Source organism: Benincasa hispida, chromosome 5 (assembly GCF_027475165.1).
Source record: "Benincasa hispida cultivar pf3 chromosome 5, pf3_genome.v1.1, whole genome shotgun sequence".
NCBI classification, from domain to species: domain Eukaryota; kingdom Viridiplantae; phylum Streptophyta; class Magnoliopsida; order Cucurbitales; family Cucurbitaceae; genus Benincasa; species Benincasa hispida.
In genome coordinates, this window is record NC_143482.1 from 33,103,078 (window position 1) to 33,116,691 (window position 13,614).

The following is a 13,614-nucleotide window of genomic DNA, read 5'->3' on the forward strand; positions in this document are numbered from 1 at the left end:
TATGGTATTATAGATGCTCTAGTTTATTGTATTTTTTCCATTATATTTTCTCAACATTATATTGTATATATTTGTTCTCACTAGAGTTTTAGTCCAAGTGGGAGATTTTCGGGAATATCCTAGAACTCGCAGTTCGTGTTAAACATTTTATTTATCAATAATAATGACTTGTTGATTTTGCATTTTATTATGAAAATCCAATAAATATATCCTTGGCTGTAGTTTGAATATTGTAACTTCATGTAGTGACATAAACAGAATCAAGTTGACAGTATATAGCCTAAATAGTCTAATAAGTATATGGATGAAATTGGGTATATCATCCTGGTAACACTATTGGATGCGGCCTACTCTATAGTGGTTACAAGAAGTTGTAAAATTGTACAAGCGATGTGATCCACAAATCGTTCACGTTGAGACATGTGAGTAGGGGCATCCTATGCAATGACTTTGCATATAGACTGAAAAACGAAAATGGTCACTTTTCTTTATAACGACCGTTTACTGTTAAAACTGACTATTTCATTTATCAAATAACCTAGGTTAACTCGATCTTAATCCTGAGCTAGTTATAAAATCTTGTTTGTTCGAGATTATCCTTTGATCTATAAATGGTGAGAGTAGTCCAACAACACTGCTCAATAAGCTTCCAATTTAAGGGATAAGAACGGATGAATAGCTGGGGACATAGCCTTGCAAGATGGAATTCACTCCTACCCAATTTAGGGTTAGCAGATAGTTTGTTCTCTTAAGTACCGATACCAGGTCATTAACAGTCGGGGCCCCGCCTTTTCATGATGGAGAAAAGATTTGGTTCATAGGGATTATGAATCAGAATTGTTCATTAGAGCGTTAGTAGGAACTTAAAGAATAAGATGTATTCATAGGGGTAAAACAGTGATTTTGACTTAACTGTGATTACAAACAACTTGTGAAAGATCGACTTACTGATTATAGTTATAAAGTGGACATAATATATCTATAGTGAGGGGAGTTCAACTATGGGCTATAGTGGAGTGTCCCATTAGTTAACAAATGGGGTTAGATCGGACTAATGAGTTTAGCCGATTAATCTCGAGTCGTTGGAAACGATGATCTATAGGTCCGCGAGGTCTCCCTACTAGCTCGTAAATGGTTAAGCTTTAGAGTAGCTTGAGAAATTAATTTGAAACGTTCAAATTAAATGAAATACGAGAATATATATTTAAATATGATTTAAATATATGAAGATGATTATTGTGCAAAAAATTAATTTAGTATTTCTAAATTTTTTAAAATTAAATTACAATTTGTTTATTTATTTTTGTTCTTGTTTTCTTCAACAAATATTGAAGCACGAGCGTTCACACGCTTTTGCCTGAGATTCAATCCCTTCACAAATAAATTTAAATTAATTATCTTCTCCAAATTAAATATATTTTAGCTAAAAAATGTAAAATTAAAAGTAAAGAAAACCCAATATTTTAAAAACAATAAATTCAAATTTACCTAAAACTCGAGATGTTACCGTGGTCATGAATGGATTACATATGACCTCAAACCTCTTTAATAACAATTCTTTTAAACAAACCTCTTGTTCACACGAGGTTTCTGCAGAAACGTGTTTCATGGAGTTGAAATTGCATTTATGTAGACTTGATGTAGATGTAGTTCGAGTTCTAGTACTTGATTTTTTTATTTATGGAGAACTTGTGTATGTTAGGACTTAAGCTTTAAGCAGTTGTTCGATCTTCAAGAGTTAGGGATTCTGAATAAAAAATCTCTCTATGTTCTCTAGAGTCTAAAATGTCTAACTCTCCCATTTCTAAAATTGCTAACCCTTTCAAATGAATGGAACTCCTCTATTTATAGAGTTCTCTGGTGGGCTTTATGGGTTTGAGTTTCGTTGGTCCATGAATCTGGCTCTTGGACACGATTAATTAGATTTGGGCTTTATTTGACATTTGCGTAAAATTAAGCCTATTTTTGGGTTCGATTGGATTGTAACCCAAATAATAATATCAAATGGACCAAATTATTTGATTCAATCCAACATTCATGATGAAAATAGATGGAGGTCATCGAGATTTACCAATTTTATGTCGATTTTAATCTTCATTTTAATTTATGACATATGTCAACTTTAATTAGTCCCAAATTAGATGATATATAATTTGGTCATTAATTTAGTGAAAGCTGTCAAAATTTGTGATTCGTCCAAAACTCAAATTATAATATGGATTATGCTCTAAAACTAAAATCATGAGTGAACAATGAAAACAATGTGGATCAAAAGTTGTCAAGCCAAGATGACAAGCTTCTCCAAAACTAAAATCATGAGTGAATAATGAAGAATCATAGTAAAACATTGAACGAAGGAAGAAAAAATGGATTTGGGAAGATTTCGAAGATTTTGAAGGAATAAGAGAGAGACGTGCAATGATGACTTTGAAGCCCTAGCTAGCTGAAAAGATGAAGAAATAAGGATGAAAAAGAATTTATTTTTAATGATTTTGAATTATTATTAAATAATTATAATCTATATACAATGGTAATTTTGAAAATATAGATCTTTTACTTTTTGATCAATTGAAAATACAGATCCCTTTAACTCCAAAATATATATATATAATGTTTCAAATATATATATATATATATTCAAATTTTCAAAATATTTGATAAAAGATAATATTTTTTTAAGATTTTGGTGCAATTGATAAGATCTATGTTTAACAACACAACAAAAATAGATATTACTTCAAAGGTTAATGAATAACATATTTTCAAGGGTTTTTTAAACTCAGAATAATATATTTTTAAAAGGTTCTCTATGTTGTTTGATGAATATAATATGTTTTTCAAATAATTTCAATAACCTTAGATAATGAGTAGATAATTTTTGAAGCTGCTTTAAGCTTATTTGATAAAAAACAATATATTTTTCAAAGGTTCTTACTATTTTTTTTTTATAAATATAATATATTTTTCAATGGGTTTCAATCACTTTGATAAATAGCAGATAATTTTAAAAGGTTTTTTAAACTCCTTTGATAAAAATAATATGTTTTTCAAAGGTTTTCAACAATTTTCGATAAAGAGTAGATAATTTTCAAAAGTTTTTTAAACTCCTTAGATAAAACTAATATCTTTTTCAAAGGTTTTCAATAACTTTCGATAAATAGTATATAATTTTCAGAGATTTTTTAAACTCCTTTGATAAATATAATGTATTTTTCAAAGATGTTCAATAAGCTAAAGAGTACAATTTTTAAAGGTTTTCAATGACTTTCGATAAAAAGTAGATAATTTTCAAAAGTTTTTTTTTAATGTCCTTTGATAAATATAACATCTTTCTCAAGGAGTTTTCAATAACCTTCGATAAATAGTAAGTATTTTTCAAAGGATTTTGTATCCCTCTAATTAATGTAACATTTTTCAAATTCCTGCATGGTGATCTCGAAGTGGAGGTTTATATTGAGCAACCTCCAAGGTAAGGTTTTTTATTACCTTCGATGACAGATGGTCGAAATAGGCCAACTTTTTAACTTTTTTGTAGTGAGGTATCCTATACAAAGAGTTTGTATAAGACCAGATCGCGAAATAATTAATGTTTCACTATAACACCATTAATTAAAAATATTAATATGTCATAGGATGACGGTAGCTAATTCATTTTCAATCTTGAATGAGTCATGGACTCCTACCTATGAGGGATTGTTCTTTGATTTGTATGGATAAGAGTGACTCAAGTTGATGACTCAATATGTTTGTCATTTTAGGAATAAGACAGAGTAGGAAGTTGGAAATATAATTAAATTTATTCCTTCTCGTCTTTAGAAAAGGTAGAGGAATTGTTCGCTTAAGTGCTGATTATAGGTCTTGAACAATGAACCCCTTTCCTTTCATTCGCCCGAGAGGAATTTTGTTTATGGTAGGATCGAAGTTATTCATTAGAGAATCAGTGGGATATAAGGAACTATAGATAATTATAGGCGCAAAACGATAATTTTGACTCAAATGCAATTATGAACAACTCATGAAGGATTAAGTTACCGGAATGGTTATATCCATGGGCATAGAAATATATATACAATGTGAAGAGTGCTGATGTGTGGGTCTCTAGTGGAGTGACCAGAATGGTTATATCCATGGGCATAAAAATATATCTACAATGCGAAGAGTGTTGATGTGTGGGTCTCTAGTGGAGTGACCTGCAGTTAATAAATGTTCTAATGTGTAGCTTCTAATGTGTAGGTCCATTCGGTCTCCCCACTAGCTAAGGGTAAAATTAGAATGAATTTGAATTGTTCAAATTATATGGGAAATATAATTCTATATAATAAATTTAATATAATATAATGTATATGGATACATTATATTATAAAGTTAGTTTTGAATTAAATTCAAAGTTAAACTTTGTTATACAAGACAAATAAAATATTTGAATAAGATTAAAATATTAAATAATATAAATTAGATTTATATTAAAACTATATGTTAAAAATTAATATTAATAAGATCCAAATTAAAACTATGTATTATAAGAGAAAAATATATCTAAATATGATTTAAATATAATATTAATTAAATATATAATATTTAATTAATTAAATTTAATAAATTAGATTTATTAAATATTATTTAATTGATTTAAATTAAATTTAGATTTAATTTATATTAATCATAATAAATAAATAAAATAACTCCTCATGTGGAGAGTTGTTGAGAGTTAGTTGGAAACTCAACTCGATGTTAAATGAAGAAAGAAATTCTTTTTCTTTTGAATCTTCTTCTTCCTCTCTAGTCTTAACTCTATCATTCTCTAAATAAATTCTATCCTTCCCTCATACTTCCAAAAAGACACCCACAAGCTACTATTCTATCGGAGAATAGTGGAGATACATTAGTGATGGTGTTCGAAATATCTTCACGTGAGAATGGCTTAAAGAATGGTATTCAAAACTGAGTACTTCTACATTTTTTTAATTAAAATACGATATGTTTATTTGTTTTTTGTTCTTGTTTTCTTCCACAAATATTGAAGCACGGGCGTTCACACACTTTCGCACGAGATTCAATCCCTTCACAAATAAATTTAAATTAATTATCTTCTCCAAATTAAATGAATTTTAGCTTAAAAATCTAAAATTAAAAGTAAAGAAAACCCTATATTTTAAAGACAATAAATTCAAATTTTTCTAAAACTCGAGATGTTACAGTGGTCATAAATGGATTACATATGACCTCCAACCTCTTTAATCACAATTCTTTTAAACAAACCTCTTGTTCACACGTGGTTTCCGGAGAAATGTGTTTCGTGAAGTTGAACTTGGATTTGATGCAAATGTAGTTCGAGTTCTAGTACTTGATTCTTTGATTTATGGAGAACTTGTGTTTTTTAGGACTTAAGCTTCGAGCAGTTATTCGATCTTCAAGAGTTATGGATTTTGACTATCTAAAATTCTCTCTATATTCACTAAAGTATAAAATTTGAGACCCTCTCATGTCTAAAATTTCCAACCCTTTCAAATGGAGGGAACTCTCTATTTATAGAGTTTTTTTGGTGGGCTTTGTAGGTTTGAGTTTGGTTGGACTATGGATCTGGCTCTTGATCTCAATTAATTGGATTTGAGCTTTATTTGACATTTGCGTAAAATTAAGCTTATTTTTTTGGTTCAATTGGATTTTAAACCAATTAATAATATGAAATGGACCAAATTATTTGATTCAATCTAACATTCATGATGAAAACAGATGGAGGTCATTGAGATTTGCCAATTTTATGTTGATTTTAATTTTCATTTTAATTTAGGACACATGTAAACTTTAATTAGTCCCAAATTAGATGATGTATAATTCCGTCATTAATTTGGTGAATGGTGTGAAAATTTGTGATTAGTCCAAAATTTTTCATTCAACATCTCTTAATTACAGTTGGCCATCATATTAATATTTAGACTTTGGATTAATTTGAATTAATTTGAAACTTTATTATATGTAAAATTTATTATCTATTGGACTAATTTCCTCCACTTGCAATTCTAACCTAACTAAAGAAAAAAATTAATTTTAGCTAACGAAAATTAAGTCCTAACAAATAAATGTATTGATTGCCTATTGAATTAATTTCTTAAAACCTATCAAAATTTTCTTTTTCCTTTTTATGCTCTTTTAAATCTAGCTAGAGTCATCTTTGTTTGTAGCTCCCCTAATCCAAGGTTTTCCTAGAATTAATATCTAGATCACCCTATTTATTTTGTGTCAATGTGAAATATATATTTAGGAATCTTTAAGATGCCCATACATCCGAATGAATATATCCTACTATGAGAGACATTTATCTAATTTTGTATAATCTTATAAAAGCGAATATAACTAAATTGGTAAACGAGTGTGCCAGTACCCACAAGGTTTGTGATTCGAATCCATTTTTTCAATTGTATTAAAAAATTATTGGATAACCCTCTTGCAACATGAATTTTTAAGATGTCTTTGTATAAAACCGAAACTAGAGACAATGTTTTAAGAACCGCATGTTTTTGTTGATTTCTTTTAGGGACCGTTTGTCCAAAACCATAGAAATAAAATCGAAACTAGATCCAAATTTGAGACCAAGTTGAAACAGAGTCCATTGGGACCAAATTTATCATCTAGTCAACTATTAAAAAATAAGTCTTAATAATTTGTGGCTACAAAAACTTCAATAATTCGGCTCCATCGTTTTACCTTTCCAAGAGTCTCTTCACTATACTTCAATAATAATTACGTTTGGATATTTCTTCTTTCATTGAGAAAAGTCCAATATCCTTACTGCAGACTATAACAATGGTGTTTTGCAATTCCAACAATTTGTCATTTGAAGAAAAGGATTCAAAGATGGATTATTATTCCATCTTACAAAATGAACCACATAACTCTGCAGACTATAAAATGATTATTATTCCATCTCACAATTGCTGTAAGAAGTGAGAAAGAAAGTGAATCTTCTAATAGACGTAGGCTTATTGGGCGAACCACGTAACTCTGCATGTTTCTTCTTCTTCTCTACATCTTCTTTCAATCTTCGTCTATCTCTTTACAAATCAATGAAAATGTGATCTTGTTATCAAATCATGATGTTTTCAGAGTGTTGAGTTACAACAAGACCCAAATTTCTCCTATCGAGTAGCATCGAGTCAAGAGTTTTCATCTTTTGCTTTGAGTAAAGATTAATACTCATTGAATAGAATCGAGTAACGATCAACACTTGTCGAGTTCCATCAAGCGAAGAACAGAAACTCATCGAGGATAGAAAGAAATTTTCATTGAGTAACGAGCAGAAACTTATCGAGTAACGAGTATCTACACATCTAGGATTTAACATAGCCCTCCTCAGCCATTTTTTCATCTCTCCTCAGCCATTTCTTCATCACCTCAGGATTTATCATGATTAATTGGGCCTAGAAAAGATTGTATAACCCAACACAAAATCAGTCAAAAACCACAACATAAACTAAATAGACCTAATCATAAACATCCAATTATCGATAAAATAAAGTAATCCATGATTACCAAAGTAAATCAGAAGTAGAGCCATTTCAGTGATTACCTCTTTTGTCAAAAATTTTCCTTGTTGTTCGAAACTAAATCCTTATTTAGTTGGTCTCAAATCTTCTAATCCTCAAATCCTTCTTGCTAGCTGATCAAGCCAAGATGATAAGCTTCTCCAAGATTAAAATCATGAGTGAACAATGAAAACAATATGGATGAAGTTGCAAAATATAAAAGAAGAATCATAGTAAACATTGAACGAAGGAAGAAAAAATGGATTTGTGAAGATTTTGAAGGAAGAAGGGAGAGACGTGCAATGATGACTTTGACGCCCTAGCTAGCAGAAAAGAGGAAGAAATAAGGATGGAAAAGAATTTATTTCTAATAATTTTGAATTATTATTAAAAACTAATAATGATCTATATACAATGGTAATTTTGAAAATATAGATCTTTTATTTTTTGATCAAATTGAAAATACAGATCCCTTTAACTCCAAAAATATATATATAATATTGCATATATATATATATATTATATATTCAAATTTTCAAAATATTTGATAAAAGATAATATTTTTTTTCAAGATTTTGGTGGCTATTGATAAGATATATGTTTAAAAACTTCAACGAAAAGAGATATTACTTCAAAAGTTAATTAATTATCTTCAATGGTGGATAACATATTTTCAAGGGTTTTTTAAATTCGTTTGATAAAGAATAATATATTTTTTAAAGGTTCTCTATGTTGTTTGATAAATATAATATCATTTTCAAATATTTTCAATAACCTTTAATAATGAGTAGATAATTTTTTAAGGTTTTTTAAGCTTCTTGGATAAAAAAACAATATATTTTCCAAAGGTTTTTAATATATATTTTTTGAAATATAATATATTTTCCAAAAGGTTTTAATAACTTTTGATAAAGAGTAGATAATTTTCAAAGGTTTTTTAAACTCCTTTAAATATAATATCTTTTTCAAAGGTTTTCAATAATTTTGGATAAAGAGTAGATAATTTTCAAAGGGTTTTAAACTCCTTAGATAAAACTAATATCTTTTTCAAAGGTTTTCAATAATCTTCGATAAATAGTAAATAATTTTCAAAGATTTTTTAAATTCCTTTGATAAATATAATGTCCTGATTTTCAATAAATTGAAGAGTATATAATTTTTAAAGGTTTTCAATGTCTTTCGATAAAGAGTAGATAATTTTCAAATTTTTTTTAATATCCTTTGATAAATATAACATCTTTTTCAAGCAGTTTTCAATAACCTTTGATAAATAGTAAGTATTTTTCAAAGGATTTTAAATCCCTCTAATTAATGTAACATTTTTCAAATTCCTGCATGGTGATTTCGAAGTGAAGGTTTATATGGAGCAACCTCCAAGGTAAGGTTTTTTATTACCTTCGGTTACAGGTGGTCAAAATAGGCCAACTTTTTAACTTTTTTGTAGTGAGGTATCTTATACAAAGAGTTTGTATAAGACCAAACTACGAAATAATTAATGTTTCACTATAAAAACATTAATATTTCATAGGATGACTGTAGGTAATTCATTTTCAATCTTTAATGAGTCATGGACTCCTACCTATGAAGGACTGTTCTTTGATTCGTATGGATGAGAGTGTCTCAAGTAGCTGACTCATTTTAGAAATAGAACTGAGTAGAAATCTGGGAATATAATTACAAGAGATGAAATTTACTCCTTCTCGTCTTTAGGAAAAGTAAATGGGTTGTTCTCTTAAGTGCTAACTATTAGGTGTTGAACAATAGGCCCCTTTCCTCTCATCTTTAGAGACAATGTTTTAAGAACCGCATTTTTCTGTTGATTTCTTTTAGAGACCGTTTGTCCAAAACCATAGAAATAAAATCGAAACTAGATCCAAATTTGAGACCAAGTTGAAACAAAGTGCATTGGGACCAAATTTATCATCTAGTCAACTATTAAAAAATAAGTCTTAATAATTTGTGGCTACAAAAACTTCAATAATTCGGCTCCATCGTTTTACCTTTCCAAGAGTCTCTTCACTATACTTCAATAATAATTACGTTTGGATATTTCTTCTTTCATTGAGAAAAGTCCAATATCTTTACTGCAGACTATAACAATGGTGTTTTGCAATTCCAACAATTTGTCATTTGAAGAAAAGGATTCAAAGATGGATTATTATTCTATCTCACAAAATGATAAACCACATGCTGTTTGTATTCCATATCCAGCTCAAGGCCATATCACCCCTATGTTGAATTTGGCAAAGCTTCTTCACCACAGAGGTTTCCACATAACATTCGTCAACACCGAGTACAATCATCGGCGTCTTCTCCGATCGAGAGGCCCCAATTCTCTCCATGGCTTTCTAGATTTTCAATTCAAAACTATCCCGGACGGCCTTCCGTATTCGGAGGCCAATTCCACCCAAGATATCACTGCACTCTGTGAATCCGTCAACAAGAAATGCTTAGCTCCATTTTCTGACCTTATTTCTCAACTAAACTTGAATGCTTCTACTTCTATTGACATTCCACCTGTTAGCTGTGTGGTTAGCGACGCTGCTATGTTCTTCTCTGTTTCAGCTGCCAATCAGTTTAACATTCCTTATGCATTGTTCTTTACGACTAGTGCTTGTGGCTACTTGGGTTATTCACAATATCCTAAACTCATGAACCAAGGGTTGGTCCCACTCAGAGGTATGATTTCAATTGAGTCCCTACGCTTTAAAATTTAATGATTCAAACATATCCTTCAAGACGGTATCTCTTTTAAGTTTACCAATTTTTAGTCGAATCCTAATTCATATTATATACTTGTCTTAATTTTGAGATGGAACAAATTTTATCCCACGTTTTCTAATAACAATAATCAGTTTAGATTTCATGATTTCTCATACTATATTAGAAAAATTGGGAGTTTCATTCTTATACCATATGAAGTGTCTTCATCTCTCTCCTATGAGACCCTCAATATACTATTAAATTTTGTAATAATTCATTTGTGGATAACTTTAATGTGTAACTAAATTAGGTCCCAATACTTTTTTTTTTTTTTGAGGGATAGATTTTCAATTGTGAAATATATTATTAAGATTTTAATGAGATTTCTTATGTACGTAATATGTATAGTTGGACAAACTAATTATTGGTTGAAAAGTTTTTATAAACTACAAACAATCCATTGTTAGATAATAAAAATTGACATTTAATTTTAATGGACTTTTTCATGATATGGATGTAATTATAACAGATTTTAAAATACAAAGATTAAATTGTTACAACTTAGTATACCATTTACTAAACACAAAGATTGATAGTTCGATTCTAGCTCTTGGAATTATTGAACTAAACAAATAATACTAATCTTGTACACATTAAAATTTAAGGGCTAGATTGCTACAAAACTCAAAAGTACAATAACTAAAACCCTCTTTGGTAACAATTTTATTATTAGTTTTCTATTTCTTGAAATGTATGTTTGTATTCTCTAACTATTTCTATAACGGTTTTCACGTACTACTTAAAAGAACATTTAAACTTTTAGTTAATTTCTAAAAATAAAAGCAAGTTATTGGAAACTACTTAGGTCGTTTTAATTTTTAAAACTTCACATGGTTTTGGAAATATTTGTAGAAAGTTGAGAGCAAACATATAAACTTATATGTAGAAGAAGCATTATTTAAGTTTAATTTTTAAAAATCAGAAACAAAAAATATAGATACTAAACTGGACTTAAATTTGTAGAAAATTAAACATGTTTTAATTAGATAAGTTATAAATGAATTAAAAGATGTAAGTTAATTAGGTATATTAATTGATGAAAGTTGGTAAGGTCATGTCTTGGAGAGGAGTAAGATACACTAGTAAATTAAATATAGGACTTTAAAGGTTCTTTTATGTGTTTAATTAAGGTGAGAGTTATAAATTTAGACTTGCCCATGATAATCCTATAAATAGAATTGATATTTTGTATTGAAATGGCAACCACGATGTGTAGAGAAGAGCACCCAAAGGGAGTTCAATTAAAAGTGTGAATCAAATTTGAAGAGTCTTTCAAATAAAAGTGATTTTATTTCCGATCAAATATCTTTTGTTGGTTATTTATTTATGAGTTTCCACCACACGCATCAGAAAAAATTATCACAAGCCAAAGTTGAAGACCTTGTTACTTCTATGGGGATGGAAGACAAAAAAAATTATTAAATTTAAAATTTTCAATTAATTTGGGGTTTAATCTTATTTATTGGTTCACAGATTCAAGCTATTTGACAGATGGATATCTAGAAAGAACTATAGAATGGATCGAGGGAATGAAGAATATACGTTTGAGGGATATTCCTACTTTTATTAGAACAACAGATCCAAATGATATCATGCTAAATTTTATTCTTCAGAAGATAAAACAATGTAGAGAAGCTTCTGCAATTATATTGAACACATTCGATACACTTGAAGAGGACGTATTAAAGGCTCTCTCTTCCATCAATTCTCTTATTTACACAATTGGTCCCCTTCACTTACTTGTCAAGCAAATTGAAGATGAGAAACAAAGAGCAATAGGGTCTAATCTTTGGGTGGAGGATTTTGAATGCATTGAATGGTTGAATTCAAAGGAACCAAATTCTGTGGTTTATGTAAACTTTGGTAGTATCACAGTTATGACATCACATCAATTAATTGAGTTTGCTTGGGGATTAGCAAATAGCAAGAAGCCATTTCTATGGATTACTAGGCCTGATTTAGTTGTGGGAGATTCAGCCATTTTGCCACATGAATTTGTAACACAAACCAAAGATAGAAGCTTGATAGCAAGTTGGTGTTGTCAAGAACAAGTGTTGAACCATTCTTCAATTGGAGGGTTTTTAACACATAGTGGATGGAATTCAACACTTGAAAGTATATGTGCTGGAGTTCCAATGATTTCATGGCCTTTCTTTGCTGAACAACAAACAAACTGTCATTATTGTTGCAGTGAGTGGGGGATTGGAATGGAAATTGATAACAATGTGAAAAGAAATGAAGTTGAGAAGCTTGTGAGAGAGTTAATGGATGGAGAAAAGGGTAAGCAAATGAAGGAGAATGTTATGAATTTGAAGAGTAAAGCTGAAGAAGCATATGAAGTTGGTGGTTTTGCTTGGAAACAACTGGATAAATTGATTAAGGAAGTTCTTCTATCAAAAGTGATGTGATTTCATTGTACCATTCTAAATTAATAAATGGGTTCTAGGTTGTTTCCTTGTAACTTGCTGTATTTACATAAATATATAGATACTTTAGTTAAATGGTTTATATTTCAAGACTTTATGAATGTATCAGAACTTTTCATGATCTATATTATTAAGGAACCTCTGTAGTACCTTGGGACAAACCACATATCATTAGATTCTGTATTTTAATATCATATCTGGTTATCTTGTTATATCTTCTATACTTATTGTATTATTTTATGTGCACCCTATTATAAATTGGTCACAATGTGTCACAGAATTTTTATTGAGCAATTGAGAGATTAAACTCAAATACCTTAGATTTATTTTGGTATTAAAGTGTCAAATCCTAGTAGCGCAATGGAATCTACTGTCAAATTTTCCTCCTTATCTTTAGAGATGCTTGCTAACAACAACATTTTCTGTTAATTTTAAACTTAAACTTGGATTCAATACTTCACTTACACATTTTGACAATTATACAATTATTAGAATACCATGTTTAGTTACATTTTGCAACAAACTAATGAGTAGGGATGGTAGCTTCGTATCATTTGAATCTTATTGAAACTCAGAAGCAACTTGGTGGAGAAAATAAAAAGTAAAGAATGAGCTAGAAAGCTAATGAGTGGTAGTTTATAGGAAAATAGGTTTTATATAACCATTTCATATCATAAGTCATAATCTATAAATATGTAAACGTTTCGTATGATAATAATATTTGAATAGAAGATCATCAATCCGTATAAATCTAAATTCTAGAAAAACAAATTTATAAACAATATCTCGAGTTGATAAATCATTCAAATCAGTAACATTCCAAACACTAGCTCAGTAAACCATATAAAGCATAAATACATATAAATCTCAGGTTACAGGTATAATCCTCACCAAACCTTTAC

The 13,614-nt window shown here is 29.4% G+C and overlaps 1 protein-coding gene and 1 long non-coding RNA gene across 2 annotated transcripts; one reads left to right on the forward strand and one right to left on the reverse strand.

Annotated features, from left to right (window-relative positions):
- Positions 1-6,794: 6,794 nt before the first annotated feature.
- On the reverse strand, positions 6,795-7,859 carry LOC120078187 (uncharacterized). The gene is made up of 2 exons (XR_005481943.2): positions 7,568-7,859; positions 6,795-7,418 (listed from the first exon to the last, which is right to left on the reverse strand). It is a non-coding gene; the product is annotated as an uncharacterized LOC120078187 (long non-coding RNA).
- A 1,653-nt stretch (positions 7,860-9,512) lies between these two features.
- LOC120078186 (7-deoxyloganetin glucosyltransferase-like) lies at positions 9,513-12,873 on the forward strand. The gene is made up of 2 exons (XM_090314023.1): positions 9,513-10,202; positions 11,760-12,873. The coding sequence occupies exons 1-2, from the start codon at positions 9,623-9,625 to the stop codon at positions 12,692-12,694; spliced, it is 1,515 nt and encodes a 504-aa protein (XP_090170149.1). The 5' UTR covers positions 9,513-9,622; the 3' UTR covers positions 12,695-12,873.
- Positions 12,874-13,614: the final 741 nt, after the last annotated feature.